This window comes from Cyprinus carpio, chromosome B22 (assembly GCF_018340385.1).
Source record: "Cyprinus carpio isolate SPL01 chromosome B22, ASM1834038v1, whole genome shotgun sequence".
NCBI classification, from domain to species: Eukaryota; Metazoa; Chordata; class Actinopteri; order Cypriniformes; family Cyprinidae; genus Cyprinus; species Cyprinus carpio.
In genome coordinates this window covers 32,518,253-32,531,992 of record NC_056618.1, presented here as the reverse complement: position 1 = coordinate 32,531,992, position 13,740 = coordinate 32,518,253, and the positions used below count along the sequence as shown (strand labels likewise).

The window sequence follows — 13,740 nt, the reverse complement described above, 5'->3', positions numbered from 1 at the left end:
CTTATTTTGATATATTTATCAATATACTAAAGCACAGGTAAAATAATTGATTTTAATTTCAACATAAGTGTGTTCTCCAAAATTACATTTGTTAATGTATTTTAAATGTATTACTGTTTATTCTATAATACATACTATGTGCATTAATGTAATTAATATAAATAGACTTTAATACACTTTCTTATACAGTATACTCCAATAAAACTTTTTGTTGAAATTTTCATCACCAGCTCCTGCACTATTAACTCTATAGTTTATATTTCTACATACTGTTTGACATACAGTGTCATTTATGAGAGTACTGTATTTTGTATGTAATAGTACTGTAATTTACATCTGTGTACAGAATACTTTCAATATTATTATGCTGTTCTAAGTCACTTAAACACACATTTAAGTGCATTAATTGCAAGCAAAAATGTAAAAATCTAAACCAAATTAATTTGCAATCAAATAGCCTACATTTGGTTTCTAATGTAGGCTACACTGCACTGTAAAAATGACTTTTAGTTAGGTGAATGAGTCTAACCATAGTCTTTGGACTAACTACACAATGAATTAGAACAACTTGAATAGAAATGGAAAGCTTGAAATAATACGTAACCACACACGTCTTTTGTTTAATGCGCATGCGCCAAAATACTACGTCAAAAAATTGGCTGCTGAAAATACAATATTTTATTGTAACTAAACGGATTAAGATAAAATTTAATGCTACTGAACAAAATTCAAAGATCTGATCTTGTAATATTTAATGAACATAATCAATATTATAACCACCAGTAATATTACATTTATCAGCCACCTATAAAAATAATGCTGCTGTTTCTTTTTCTTTCTTTTTTTTTTTTGCATTTGAAGAGTGAGATATAATATTGTAATATAAATATGTATTATTTGTTACTGGAGATAAGTTACAGTGTGGAGACACAGACCAGTACTGAAGAGTTAATGTTAGAAGTTTTTAATGAATTGTTGCCCAGTTAGCTCATCCTGATCACACATGATGATCTAAAAGTGCTATATTAAGTATACCTATAGATTTTAACTAATTTGAATCTTTTCCATTTGCAAGTAATATATTTCCTTCTGTGCATTTACAGACCCCCCTCTAATCATCATATATTTTACAGGTAACAAACCAAAGGATGAGGACAGTAGCTTTTCTGTGCCAGCCGTGGTACATACAGGAACATCCTTCATGAAGATGAGTGAGAGAAGCTTGCAAGGCAAGAGGAGTATTTTTTATTATTTTTTTATATTTAAAATGTAAAATAAATTTGGGACATTTATCTATTTTTTGGTATATTTTTACAGATACAGCAAGGTGTGTATAAACTTTAAACTGCAACTATGTCTATTGCTTTTACTCAACTGAACCATTTATAATGACTGGATATGTTTTATTACAATGATTTTTCTACTGTTTTTTTTTTTTTTTTTTTCTTCCCTCAAGGAAATTTTTCGGACTTTCCAGCCACTTTGGTACATTTTCCATTCACACAGAATGTGGAGAATGTGCAGTGTCATGACGTGATGTTTACTGCCAATGGAGAGCTTCTGGGAAACAGATAAACAGCACTTCCCAGCAAGTTCATTTGGAGTTATTTTTATTATTAATTTATTTATTTAGTCAAACTTGCATTCACTAATGCTTGAGTAAGATTTTAGAAGAAAACTTTAATGTTGGTGCTAGTAAAGGTTTGAGAACTAATGGCCTGGTTTCACAGACAGGACTTAGAATTAGCCAAGAACATAGTTCAATAAGGACTTTTATGTCATTTTCATTAACATGCCTTAAAAAAACATTACTGGTGTGCATCTTGTGTCAAAACAAAGGCACTGATATTTTTAAAGATCAGTCAGTGCAATTTTCTTTCAGTCTGGGGCTGGTCTTAAGCCTGGTCTGTGAAACCAGGGATACAAGTAACCCACTTTGGTAATGTTTTACAATAAGGTCTCATTTGTTGTACATGGGATGATAATTTCCTTTCTTTATTTTTTTGTATTAAGTATGTTTGTGTATTAGTAATCTTTGACTCCACCAGGATAGTAATACCAGTAAATTATGACCTTGTAGACATTTTGAGGTCCCCAATGAGGAAACGGGCTTATACCATCTTACAGAATGTTTTCTATAATGCCGAGATTAGGTACTTTTGTTTGTAAGTGATTTTGCATTGTTCTCCAGACTCTTTCTAATAAGTGAGTTGAAGTGTTGTAAATGTGTATAGTGTTGGGTTTTTCTTGTGCATCAGCAAAAAGCGTTTTTGTGTATTGTTAACTGACATTAAAGTGTATTTTAGTTCACATTAATTGCTTTTCAGTACATTAGTAGTACACTTTAACCATATTTTAAAGACACTAGAAGCAATTATGAACATAAAATTGTACATATAAAGATGTACTAAAAAGTCCCACTTAAGTGGTTTAAAAAATATATCAAAAGTTCAACTTATTGCATTTAGTATAACTTTAAAATGTGATACATTTGAAATTAATTACAAATACAATTTATTTAAGCATTGAAAATAACATTTAATTTGCACTTATGTGTGTTCTTTTAAAGTATATTTTTTTCCGCATTAAGTACACTTTATAAAAGTATACTTAAGTGCACTTCTTTTTCACAAGGGTGATGTAAACTTGGGCCGGCCCGGAAAGTTTGAGCAAATGTGAGTGCATGCCAGTGGGGGAGGGGGATAATCATGTTCAGGCTCGGTTCAGACAACTGTGCCTAGTGTGAGCACACCCTAAGAGAGAAAAGCACAGTGAGTATTACATTTCCACAATCATCTTTGATAGCCAATATAGATCTTGACTGGTTTAAATTTAAGTAAATCAATAAGCAGTGTCAGATATTTTTAAAGTAGTTTAAAAGACGTTAGGAGAAAAAACACAGAGTCTGTAAATCGTCAGATTAAACATTTACTTTCAGTTTAAGTGCTTGTCTAAATTTGTTATGATGTTTGTGTATAATTTGATTCTGTGTAAATGTCAAAAATAAAATTTTCAAGTCAGTGCTGTGGTCTGACTACTGAGATTGATTAATCGCTGATTCATAACTGACTCTGTGGATCAACATCTGGATCTACTTTTAGAATAAACCATGGCCTCCAGAATGAATCTCTGCAGAGAGGAAGACTCTTCTGTTGAGTCCAGGTGAGATATTATGAGTGTCATATATACTGTAGGTGTGGTGTGTTATGGATATTGTCACCAGGTGTCTCTGTTGCTGCTGGATGTTTCTGTGTCTTTATCTATATGTGTGTATTGGTCCATTTTATTCTATAATATATGAATGAAAAGAGCACATGGGGCAGATTCCTTTTATTCATAGAAAAATAATACTTTAATCTTTTAACTCTCAAGTCACAACAGACTCCTCAAGTGAAAGATGAACATTAAAGGGAGGTTGAAACAGTGAAGGTGTTTCTGTCAGAGCAGAGTGAGATTTACAGAAACTGTTTGTATTGCTGTTATATTTAGGGGAAGTCGTGTCCTAGTGGTTAGAGAGTTTGACTCCTAACCCTAAGGTTGTGGGTTTGAGTCTCGGGCCGGCAACACCATGACTGAGGTGCCCTTGAGCAAGGCACCGAACCCCCAACTGCTCCCCGGGTGCCGCAGCATAAATGGCTGCCCACTGCTCTGGGTGTGTGTTCACTGCTGTGTGTGTGCACTTTGGATGGGTTAAATGAAGAGCACAAATTGGGTCACCATACTTGGCTGTGTGTCACGTAACTTTCTTCTTCTTTTCTTTTCTTTCAGTCTGTGGCAGAATGAACCCAGCTGTGTATCCATGAAGAGTGACTGGTCAATGATTCATCAATATCATTTCAGTTTGGGAGACACATCTGCTGATCTGAGGTGTTTTTTAGTTTATAAGAAATATACGTATTTGATATTTATGATATTCATTCATTTACCGATGTGTATTAAATACATTACTACATGTTTACAAAAATATTCAATATTTGTTTAACTACAGTCAAAAACATAAAGGACCAGATTCACATACAGCAAAGAAGAACTTAGACTCCATTTTCAAGGTTGGTTTTGTGTGTGTGTGTGTGTGTGTGTGTGTGTGTGTGTTTGTTTTTATTACATAGTGGGGACCAAAAACATAGCTTGTAATAGGCTCAGGGGGCGTTGTTGATAGGCCTAGTGCATGTGTTTCTGAATCCCCTCCATGAACAAAACCTGGATTTCTGTGTGTGAGTGTTTGTGTCAGTGCTGCTCTACAGCGCCCCTGTAGTCTGGCCATGGGACAACCACAATAAAAAACTAAGACAAAAACACCAAAATCAAACAGAAGCTGCGTTTACATGGACCCTACTAATCCGATCGTAATAGGACTAGAAGCACAATCAGAATAAAAAAGTCACATGTAAACACGTCAATCGGATTGAATTGGCCAGATCTGACTAAAATTTTGAGCGGATTGTAAGGGGTGGTTTATTCCTTTTGTAATCCCAACAAGACATACAAACAAACAATCGAACTAAAAAAAAAACCAACAAAGAAATTACCATGCACACTCACTTACAAAGAAATAAGCGTAATGACGTATGACGCGCTGAATGAGGTGTTCTTCCACGCGAATAAAGTGTCATAAATAAAGTGTCCTGTCATTATAAAACTCCCCTTTAACTCAGCGTATGTGAAGTTGAACAGGACCACGTCCCACCAGTCCTTGTTTAAGACTCTCATCAACAGACGACTAGTTTTGGGTGCGGGAAGGGGCACTTTTACTACTTTTTTTTTTTTTTTTTAGTAACGTTAAGCAGCACAACAGTTCATGTGCTGGTCATCGCCTAATTAGGACCCGAAGTAGATAAATATCACGTGTGCTTTTTAAAACAGTATGCGACAGCAGCGGGAAACTCTGTATATTCATGCAGTGTGCACGTCAAAAGAGTAAATCCGATCAGAAGCTTGTGACATATAAACACCCATATCAACCCGATTACTTTATTTAGCGTTCATGTAAACACTACGTTCGGATTCGTCAGTCAAAATGAATTCATTCCGATGGAAGCAAAAAGTGTCCATGTAAACGCACCTACTGTTAATCAATGTCAATCAATTTTTATCGATGCAGTCATCAATCGGTACAGGTAATTAGACTTATTCTAATTAGAATAATTCTTTCACATTATTTTGATAATTCAATAATCAAAAGAAGACATCACAGTTTAATCCTTCGTGAAAAATCTAAAATTAATTAATTTAATTAGGATATGACATTACTAATCGTTTAATTGATGTTTTTTACCAAAAAAAAAAAAAAAAAAAATGGCGAAAACACTGATAAACGTAAACTGTCGGCACATAATTTAATGGGCACTATTTTAACGATCTAAACACAAAGTGTAAAGCGCATGGCGCAGGTGCACTCAGGGCTTTTCCAAATCCACTTTTGTGATTTTAATGACGAAAAAACGGTCCGTGCGCCGGGGCGCATTTTTTGAATGGGTTGTCCCTATTCTCTTAATGAGTAATGGGCGTAACGTTCAATAAACCAATCAGAGTGTCATCTCCCATTCCCTTTAAGATCGAGATGCGCTCGCCCCAGGGGGGATCGCTATTTACATGGTGGAATTTGTTGGCGGAAAAGCTGAATGCTTCTCAAGCGAAGAAACCGATCTGCTCATGCGCGGAGTTACAGCGCGCGAGCAGATCATCTACGGGACAAGCAGGCATCCACCAAAGCTCCGCGTGATGAGTCAGTTAATATATATGTGTATTGGCATGAATGTTCAATTAATTAGCCAATTGCATTCATCATTATAAGTAGTAATAGGCTGAATTGCAAATAGGTAGGTATGACTATCCATCATTACATTTTTATATTTATGTAGCCTACACAATAATATTCTTTTACACTGTAATCCTTTTGTTTTAAATATTTGGCATGTTTGTGTGATGCGCATCCCTGTGTGTAATAAGCAAAGTCAACGCACACTGTGGACCCGCCCAGAGGCGCATTTTCTACCAACCTGCTCTTTAAATAACAAAAAAATGTTGCGCCATTGACTTTAGACTTTAGACCAGGTTTGAGTTGGTCTAAGGCGCAGTCTATTTTCAGCTCCTTAAAATAGCAATGCGCCAGCAATGCACTTGAACACACCTCTTTTTTAGACCAGCACGCCCATGGGCGCACAAATGGGCGCAAATGCATTTGCTAATTAAACGACGTGGCGCTGGATGGGAAAATGCGAACGGCGCCGGACTGAAACTAGCAAACACACTTGTGCTGCGCCTTGCGTCGCATTGTGCCGGGTGATAGGGCCCAATGTGTTAATGTTACATGAGGGAAAAGATTATGCAGACGTGCTAATTTTCCGGCACCACGTGGCGGGCGATTAAGAGGCTGGAGTGAGGTTTGTGATTCCTGGGGAGACGCTGAATCAAGCGCCGGTGACGCGGCCTACTCTCGGGGAAGAGGCGGAGGAAACCGGGGAAAGATGTGGAGGAGCACGGTATCAACACTGCCGACGAGACTGAATAAAACCCAATATAAAGGTAGGTTACCGTAGATTTACTGTGGTATTTTAGTAAATTCACAGTTACCACAGATGTACCATTATTTTATATTTAACTATTTTTAAAAACATGCTATTTTAAATTGATAACTTGATAAATTGATTTTATAGTTTATATTATAATAATACAATGGTTGTTTTTCATAAGAGTGCATTTAAAGGTCATATAAATCTTAAATAATTAAATTATCAGGGATAATTAAAAGTTCTGATTCTTAGAATTGATTTAAGATTAATAATCCTACTATAATTATCATACTGTAACGAAATATAAATTAAACCTTATAACATAGACTAACCGTGTTCCGTACACTTTTTGCTATTCACCGCGCACCAGCGACCAGACAGACAAGAATGTTTGTGTGCTCATTCTCCATACAGTCCACACTTTGATTAATGTCTTTAGGACCAATAGTTTTTGAGAAAAGTGGGGAAAAGTACCACCTCCGCCAGTGTACGGGGGATGATAGGGGTTAACAGTGTTCCGTACAGGCTCACAGTGGTGTTCCGTACAGCGCGCATAACTTGATTTTATCGGTGAAAATAGGCATTTAACTGATCAACTGTGAACTATTTATTTTAACAAAAGAAAACATTATTTAAATGAATATCAAAGATGAGTACCTTTTTATTTGGTTAAAATGCGAGTTAACTGCTGCTTTAATAAAGGGCCATGCGAGTTAAGCATGATTGTGTCGTGTTAATTATTAATTATGGCATGTGAGTTAAGCATGAACCATGTGAAAGGTTAGTGAACATAATTTCTATATCTTTCTGAAAACAATAATGGCAAATAATTTGCACTGATTAATAATAAAAAAAAGAACAACCATTGTGAAAACTTCATAACGTAAGAGATCTCTACTGCTTGTCTCAGGTGAGGGTGGCGCTAAGTGGTCATCGCCCGCAATCATTGTTTAAAAATTCCCAATTCAAAGCATTAATTCAACAAAAGGTAATATATTAAACAATTTGTGATAACAATATTTACTTAATAAAGGCTGTAGTACTGTGGGAATGTACATTTTTGCTGCTCTAGTTGTCTTCCCTCCCAAGCTGAAGTTTTGATGTAAATCTTCCCCACCGTCCATTTTCAAGCGCAATGGGCGCACCGAGCAAACTTACTCAAATCTTACTGAAACAAACAGTGGATGGGTCTCTGTTTAGATCGGGGGTGAAAGAGGGAGACATAAGGATGACACAGATATATTGTTTATGTACGACTTGGAATTATTATGTTGGCTTGGCACAAGCCAACATACTGTTATGCTATTTAAACTTCTTATTATTATTTTTCTGAGACTAAATTTACTAAACGCTACTCCTCCTAGGGCTTTAAAGCCACAAGCCCCAAACTCGGCAGAGACCTGGGCCCCGGGGTGTAGTTTGTTGCTATATCTTTTTAGACTGATCAGACTTACAGTTTATTTATTATTAATTTTTATAAGTCAGAAATCTCCCATAGACTCCCATTATCTGAGAAAAATTGCGCCTCTACAGGAGCAATTCCCGGGACTGAGGGAGGAGTCTGCCTTAGTTTCACTTTTAAATCGGTTAAAAATACATATAAATACATGAATTTATTTCACTCTGACAAGCTAAACCAACATATTTGAATATTATAGGGGTCAGGGCTTATTAAAAATATATATCTGGCCACAGAACAAAGAGAAAAACGAGAGAGAATTCACCGCTCCGTTCAGCGAGTGGTCTTACAACGGGCTCACAACAAACGAATTTATTCTTGTTTAAGACCTTTTAAAAATAAAATATTACAGCGATTGCACACAATCCACCCATTAGAACAAACCAAGAGCTAAAAGTGGGTGTTTTTCAGCTGTTGAAGTTTGAAAATGAACGATTTGCGTCAGCTCTTTTGACAGCGCGAGACGGCGCGGCTTCTCCTGCGCTCGCAATACGAGCTCACAAGAAACGAATTTATTCTTGTTTAAGACCTTATAAAAATAAAATATTACAGCGATTGCACACAATCCACCCATTAGAACAAACCAAGAGCTAAAAGTGGGTGTTTTTTAGCTGTTGAAGTTTGAAAATGAACGATTTGCGTCAGCTCTTTTGACAGCGCGAGACGGCGCGGCTTCTCCTGCACTCGCACTACGAGCTCACAAGAAACGAATTTATTCTTGTTTAAGACCTTATAAAAATAAAATATTACAGCGATTGCACACAATCCACCCATTAGAACAAACCAAGAGCTAAAAGTGGGTGTTTTTCAGCTGTTGAAGTTTGAAAATGAACGATTTGCGTCAGCTCTTTTGACAGCGCGAGACGGCGCGGCTTCTCCTGCACTCGCACTACGAGCTCACAAGAAACGAATTTATTCCTGTTTAAGACCTTTTAAAAATAAAATATTACAGCGATTGCACACAATCCACCCATTAGAAGAAACCAAGAGCTAAAAGTTGGTGTTTTTCAGCTGTTGAAGTGTGGAAAATTAAGGATTTGCGTCATCTATTTTGACAACGCGAGACCGCGGGGCTTCACAACGACCTCACAACAAACGACTTTATTCCTGTTTAAGACCTTTTAAAAATAAAATATTACAGCGATTGCACACAATCCACCCATTAGAACACACCATCGGCTAAATTCAGATTTTTTTGAGCTGGTAAATGGTGAAATTGAATGATTTGCAGCAGACTCTCTGACGGCTCGAGACTTCAACACTGGCATGGGGAAAAAGGTCTACATACTGAAACTACAGCCTTTTACATTAAAACACTCCAGCGAATCAGTACAAAACAATTAGAAGAATATATTATAGAGAATAAAATGAGTGCTGGTGAGATATTTTTTTGTCTTAGGCCAGAAAAAGACATTGCATCGATCTCTCGAGTTACAGAGGACGCTGATTCTGGCTTTTCGCTGCAAGAACGCACAAATCACATAAAAGATTATTTCAAAATACATAATAGCTTGGCGAATATAAACGAAAACAGCCACGTGAACATAAACTGTAGAAAAATAAATCGGAAATGGATCATGATACTGGATTTGAATATTAAAGTGACTGCATTTACCAGCTGCTTTCTGTTTTCATTTTTAATCTTTAAAAAACAGAAAATCATTCGTCTTGGCTGCTTTTTTTGTATGTCTATATTTTGTATTGTTAATAGTAAATATTATGAAAAAAATAACTGTTGTAATTTTGTCATCATTATATAGTTTATGTATTATAATTGCAAAAAAAAAATTTATCATCTCACATAGTTATCATTCATCACTGCTTGAAAATGTAAGTTGAAAAATAAACTCTTAAAGCATGAAATAAGCTACAGAATCAGTAAATTCAATTTTAATGTGGGTATATTATCAGTGAACTAATCATTAAACATTTGTAATCATTCAAAAAATATTGGTCCCTTTCATAATGTTGTTCAGAAATGAAGGCCACAATGCTAATGTTATCCACACGATGGCGCCACAGGATAGAAAATACTTCAATATCTGTTCAAAGATTTTAAAATGTTTCATTTATGTGCATAAATATAAAATGCATATACATGTGTTCTATTTTCATAAACTTTAATAAAGCCCAATATAGTATTTATGCAAAAACTGTAATCTCCTAAGTACCATTACTTTTTTCTTATTTTAATAGTATTGACAACATATTTCTCAAGTTATCACACATAAAGTGAAGAAAGGAAACTATATTAGTTATCTATTTTCATATCTATTTTCACATTGTTTATTTTACCTTCTGTGTTGTTGCCTACAACACTTCAGTTAGAGGACTGAGAAATAGCAAACAGGGGAAAAAAAGGCATGACTTGTTTCGCATGCAGCTAGCCAAACCTGTTGAAGCTGTTGTCATAGCCTAGGCTTTTTATTGGAACAGAAAACAGCAAGGGTCCATAGAAAAATACTGTTGGAAGTTTTTTTTTTTTTTACCAAGGCAGCTCAAGAAGGTTGGAGACACAAGTACAGTGGCTCTTTTGGCCCAAGGCCAAGCCAACATCAAAGTTAGTTCACTAACTTTACATTCTAGTTATTATTATTTTTATGAGACTAAATTTACTAAACGCTACTCCTCCTAGGGCTTTAAAGCCACAAGCCCCAAACTCGGCAGAGACCTGGGCCCCGGGGTGTAGTTTGTTGCTATATCTTTTTAGACTGATCAGACTTACAGTTTATTTATTATTAATTTTTATAAGTCAGAAATCTCCCATAGACTCCCATTATCTGAGAAAAATTGCGCCTCTACAGGAGCAATTCCCGGAACTGAGGGAGGAGTCTGCCTTAGTTTCACTTTTAAATCGGTTAAAAATACATATAAATACATTAATTTATTTCACTCTGACAAGCTAAACCAACATATTTGAATATTACAGAGGACAGGGCTTATTAAAAATGTATATCTGGCCACAGAAGAGAGAGAAAGACGAGAGAGAATTCACCGCTCCGTTCAGCGAGTGGTCTTACAACGGGCTCACAACAAACGAATTTATTCTTGTTTAAGACCTTTTAAAAATAAAATATTACAGCGATTGCACACAATCAACCCATTAGAACAAACCAAGAGCTAAAAGTGGGTGTTTTTCAGCTGTTGAAGTTTGAAAATGAAGGATTTGCGTCAGCTCTTTTGACAGCGCGAGACGGCGCGGCTTCTCCTGCACTCGCACTACGAGCTCACAAGAAACGAATTTATTCTTGTTTAAGACCTTATAAAAATAAAATATTACAGCGATTGCACACAATCCACCCATTAGAACAAACCAAGAGCTAAAAGTGGGTGTTTTTCAGCTGCTGAAGTGTGGAAAATTAAGGATTTTGCTTCAGCTCTTTTGACAGCGCGAGACGGCGCGGCTTCTCGTGCAGTCGCACAGCGAGCTCACAACAAACGAATTTATTCCTGTTTAAGACCTTTTAAAAATAAAATATTACAGCGATTGCACACAATCCACCCATTAGAACAAACCAAGAGCTAAAAGTGGGTGTTTTTCAGCTGTTGAAGTGTGGAAAATGAAGGATTTGCGTCAGCTCTTTTGACAGCGCGAACGGCGCGGCTTCTCGTGCAGTGACACAACGAGCTCGCAAGAAACGAATTTATTCTTGTTTAAGACCTTTTAAAATAAAATATTACAGCGATTGCACACAATCAACCCATTAGAACAAACCAAGAGCTAAAAGTGGGTGTTTTTCAGCTGTTGAAGGTGTGGAAAATGAAGGATTTGCGTCATCTATTTTGACAACGCGAGACCGCGCGGCTTCACAACGATCTCACAACAAACGAGTTCATTCCTGTTTAAGACCTTTTAAAAATAAAATATTACAGCGATTGCACACAATCCACCCATTAGAAGAAACCAAGAGCTAAAAGTTGGTGTTCTTTCAGCTGTTGAAGTGTGGAAAATGAAGGATTTGCGTCATCTATTTTGACAACGCGAGACCGCGGGGCTTCACAACGACCTCACAACAAACGACTTTATTCCTGTTTAAGACCTTTTAAAAATAAAATATTACAGCGATTGCACACAATCCACCCATGAGAACACACCAACGGCTAAATTCAGATTTTTGTGAGCTGGTATATTGTGAAATTGAATGATTTGCAGCAGACTCTCTGACGGCTCGAGACTTCAACACTGGCATGGGGAAAAAGGTCTACATACTGAAACTACAGCCTTTTACATTAAAACTCTCCAGTGAATCAGTACAAAACAATTAGAAGAATATATTATAGAGATTAAAATGAGTGCTTGTGAGATATTTTTTTGTCTTAGGCCAGAAAAAGACATTGCATCGATCTCTCGAGTTACAGAGGACGCTGATTCCGGCTTTTCGCTGCAAGAACGGACAAATCATTCGTATTGGCAGCTTTTTTTTTGTATGTCTATATTTTGTATTGTCAATAGTAAATATTATGAAAACAATAACTGTTGTAATTTTGTCATCATTATATAGTTTATGTATTATAATTCCAAAATACAATTTAGCAACTCACATAGTTATCATTCATCACTGCTTAAAAATGTAAGTTGAAAAATAAACTCTTAAAGCATGAAATAAGATACAGAATCAGTAAATTCGATTTTAATGTGGGTATATTATCAGTGAACTAATCATTAAATATTTGTAATCATTCATAAAATATTGGCCCCTTTCATAATGATGTTGTTCAGAAATGAAGGCCACAATGCTAATGTTGTCCACACGATGGCGCCACAGGATAGAAAATACTTCAATATCTGTTCAAAGATTTTAAAATGTTCCATTTATGTGCATAAGTATAAAATGCATATACATGCATTCTATTTTCATAAACTTTAATAAAGCCCAATATAGTATTTATGCAAAAACTGTAATCCCCTAAGTACCATTACATTTTTTTCTTATTTTAATAGTATTGACAACATATTTATCAAGTTATCACACATAAATTGAAGAAAAGAAACTATATTACTTATCTATTTTCATATAAATTTTCACCTTGACTTAAACCACATTGTTTCTTTTACCTTCTGTGTTGTTGCATACAACACTTCAGTTAGAGGACTGGGAAATAGCAAACAGGGGGAAAAGGCATGACTTATTTCGCATACAGCTAGCCAAAGCTGTTGAAAGTGTTGTCATAACCAAGGCTTTTTATTGGAACAGAAAACAGCAAGGGTCCATTGAAAAATACCGTTGGAAGTTTTTTTTTTCCACCAAGGCAGCTCAAGAAGGTTGGACACACAAGTACAGTGGCTCTTTTGGCCCAAGGCCAAGCCAACATCAAAGTTTGTTCACTAACTTTACATTCTAGTTTATTCTGCAATCGGTGCTAAAACGTCACCTGTACGGAACACCGTTGTGTACAGAACATGGTTAGTCTATGTTACATACCCCAAAAGTAATCATACATTTTCTTTTTTAGTTATCTTAAGCTCTTAAACGTATTAGCAGTTACGCATTTTTATTTGTGAAAACAGTATTTATAAATGACTTATATTGTATTTTATATTTACTTTTATGTGACTTTTAACAATATATATACACTACAGTAATCATGAAGGAAGACTTGTCACGGTGATTCATTGGTCATCATCAGTTGTAGGTTAAACCCTTTTAAAATGATCACTTTCACCAGAAGCTGCATCATGAAGAAGACTTTGGCCCACGAAAACCTGCCTTTGGCAGCGAGGGACATTATTCCTGAAGAAGAAATAACACACGACTGCGGAGCAAGTGA

General features: G+C 35.9%; 1 protein-coding gene across 1 annotated transcript in view; it reads left to right on the top strand.

The window, feature by feature from the left end:
* The first annotated feature begins 2,634 nt into the window (after positions 1-2,634).
* LOC109094447 (NACHT, LRR and PYD domains-containing protein 3-like) overlaps positions 2,635-13,740 on the top strand; it is a 54,195-nt gene continuing 43,089 nt past the window's right edge. Inside the window, exons 1-4 of the mRNA XM_042748896.1 lie at positions 2,635-2,771; positions 3,102-3,162; positions 3,769-3,867; positions 3,989-4,049. Of these exons, the coding sequence (XP_042604830.1) occupies positions 3,110-3,162; positions 3,769-3,867; positions 3,989-4,049 (213 nt within the window). The 5' untranslated portion in view covers positions 2,635-2,771; positions 3,102-3,109. The remainder of the gene's footprint in view (positions 2,772-3,101; positions 3,163-3,768; positions 3,868-3,988; positions 4,050-13,740) is intronic.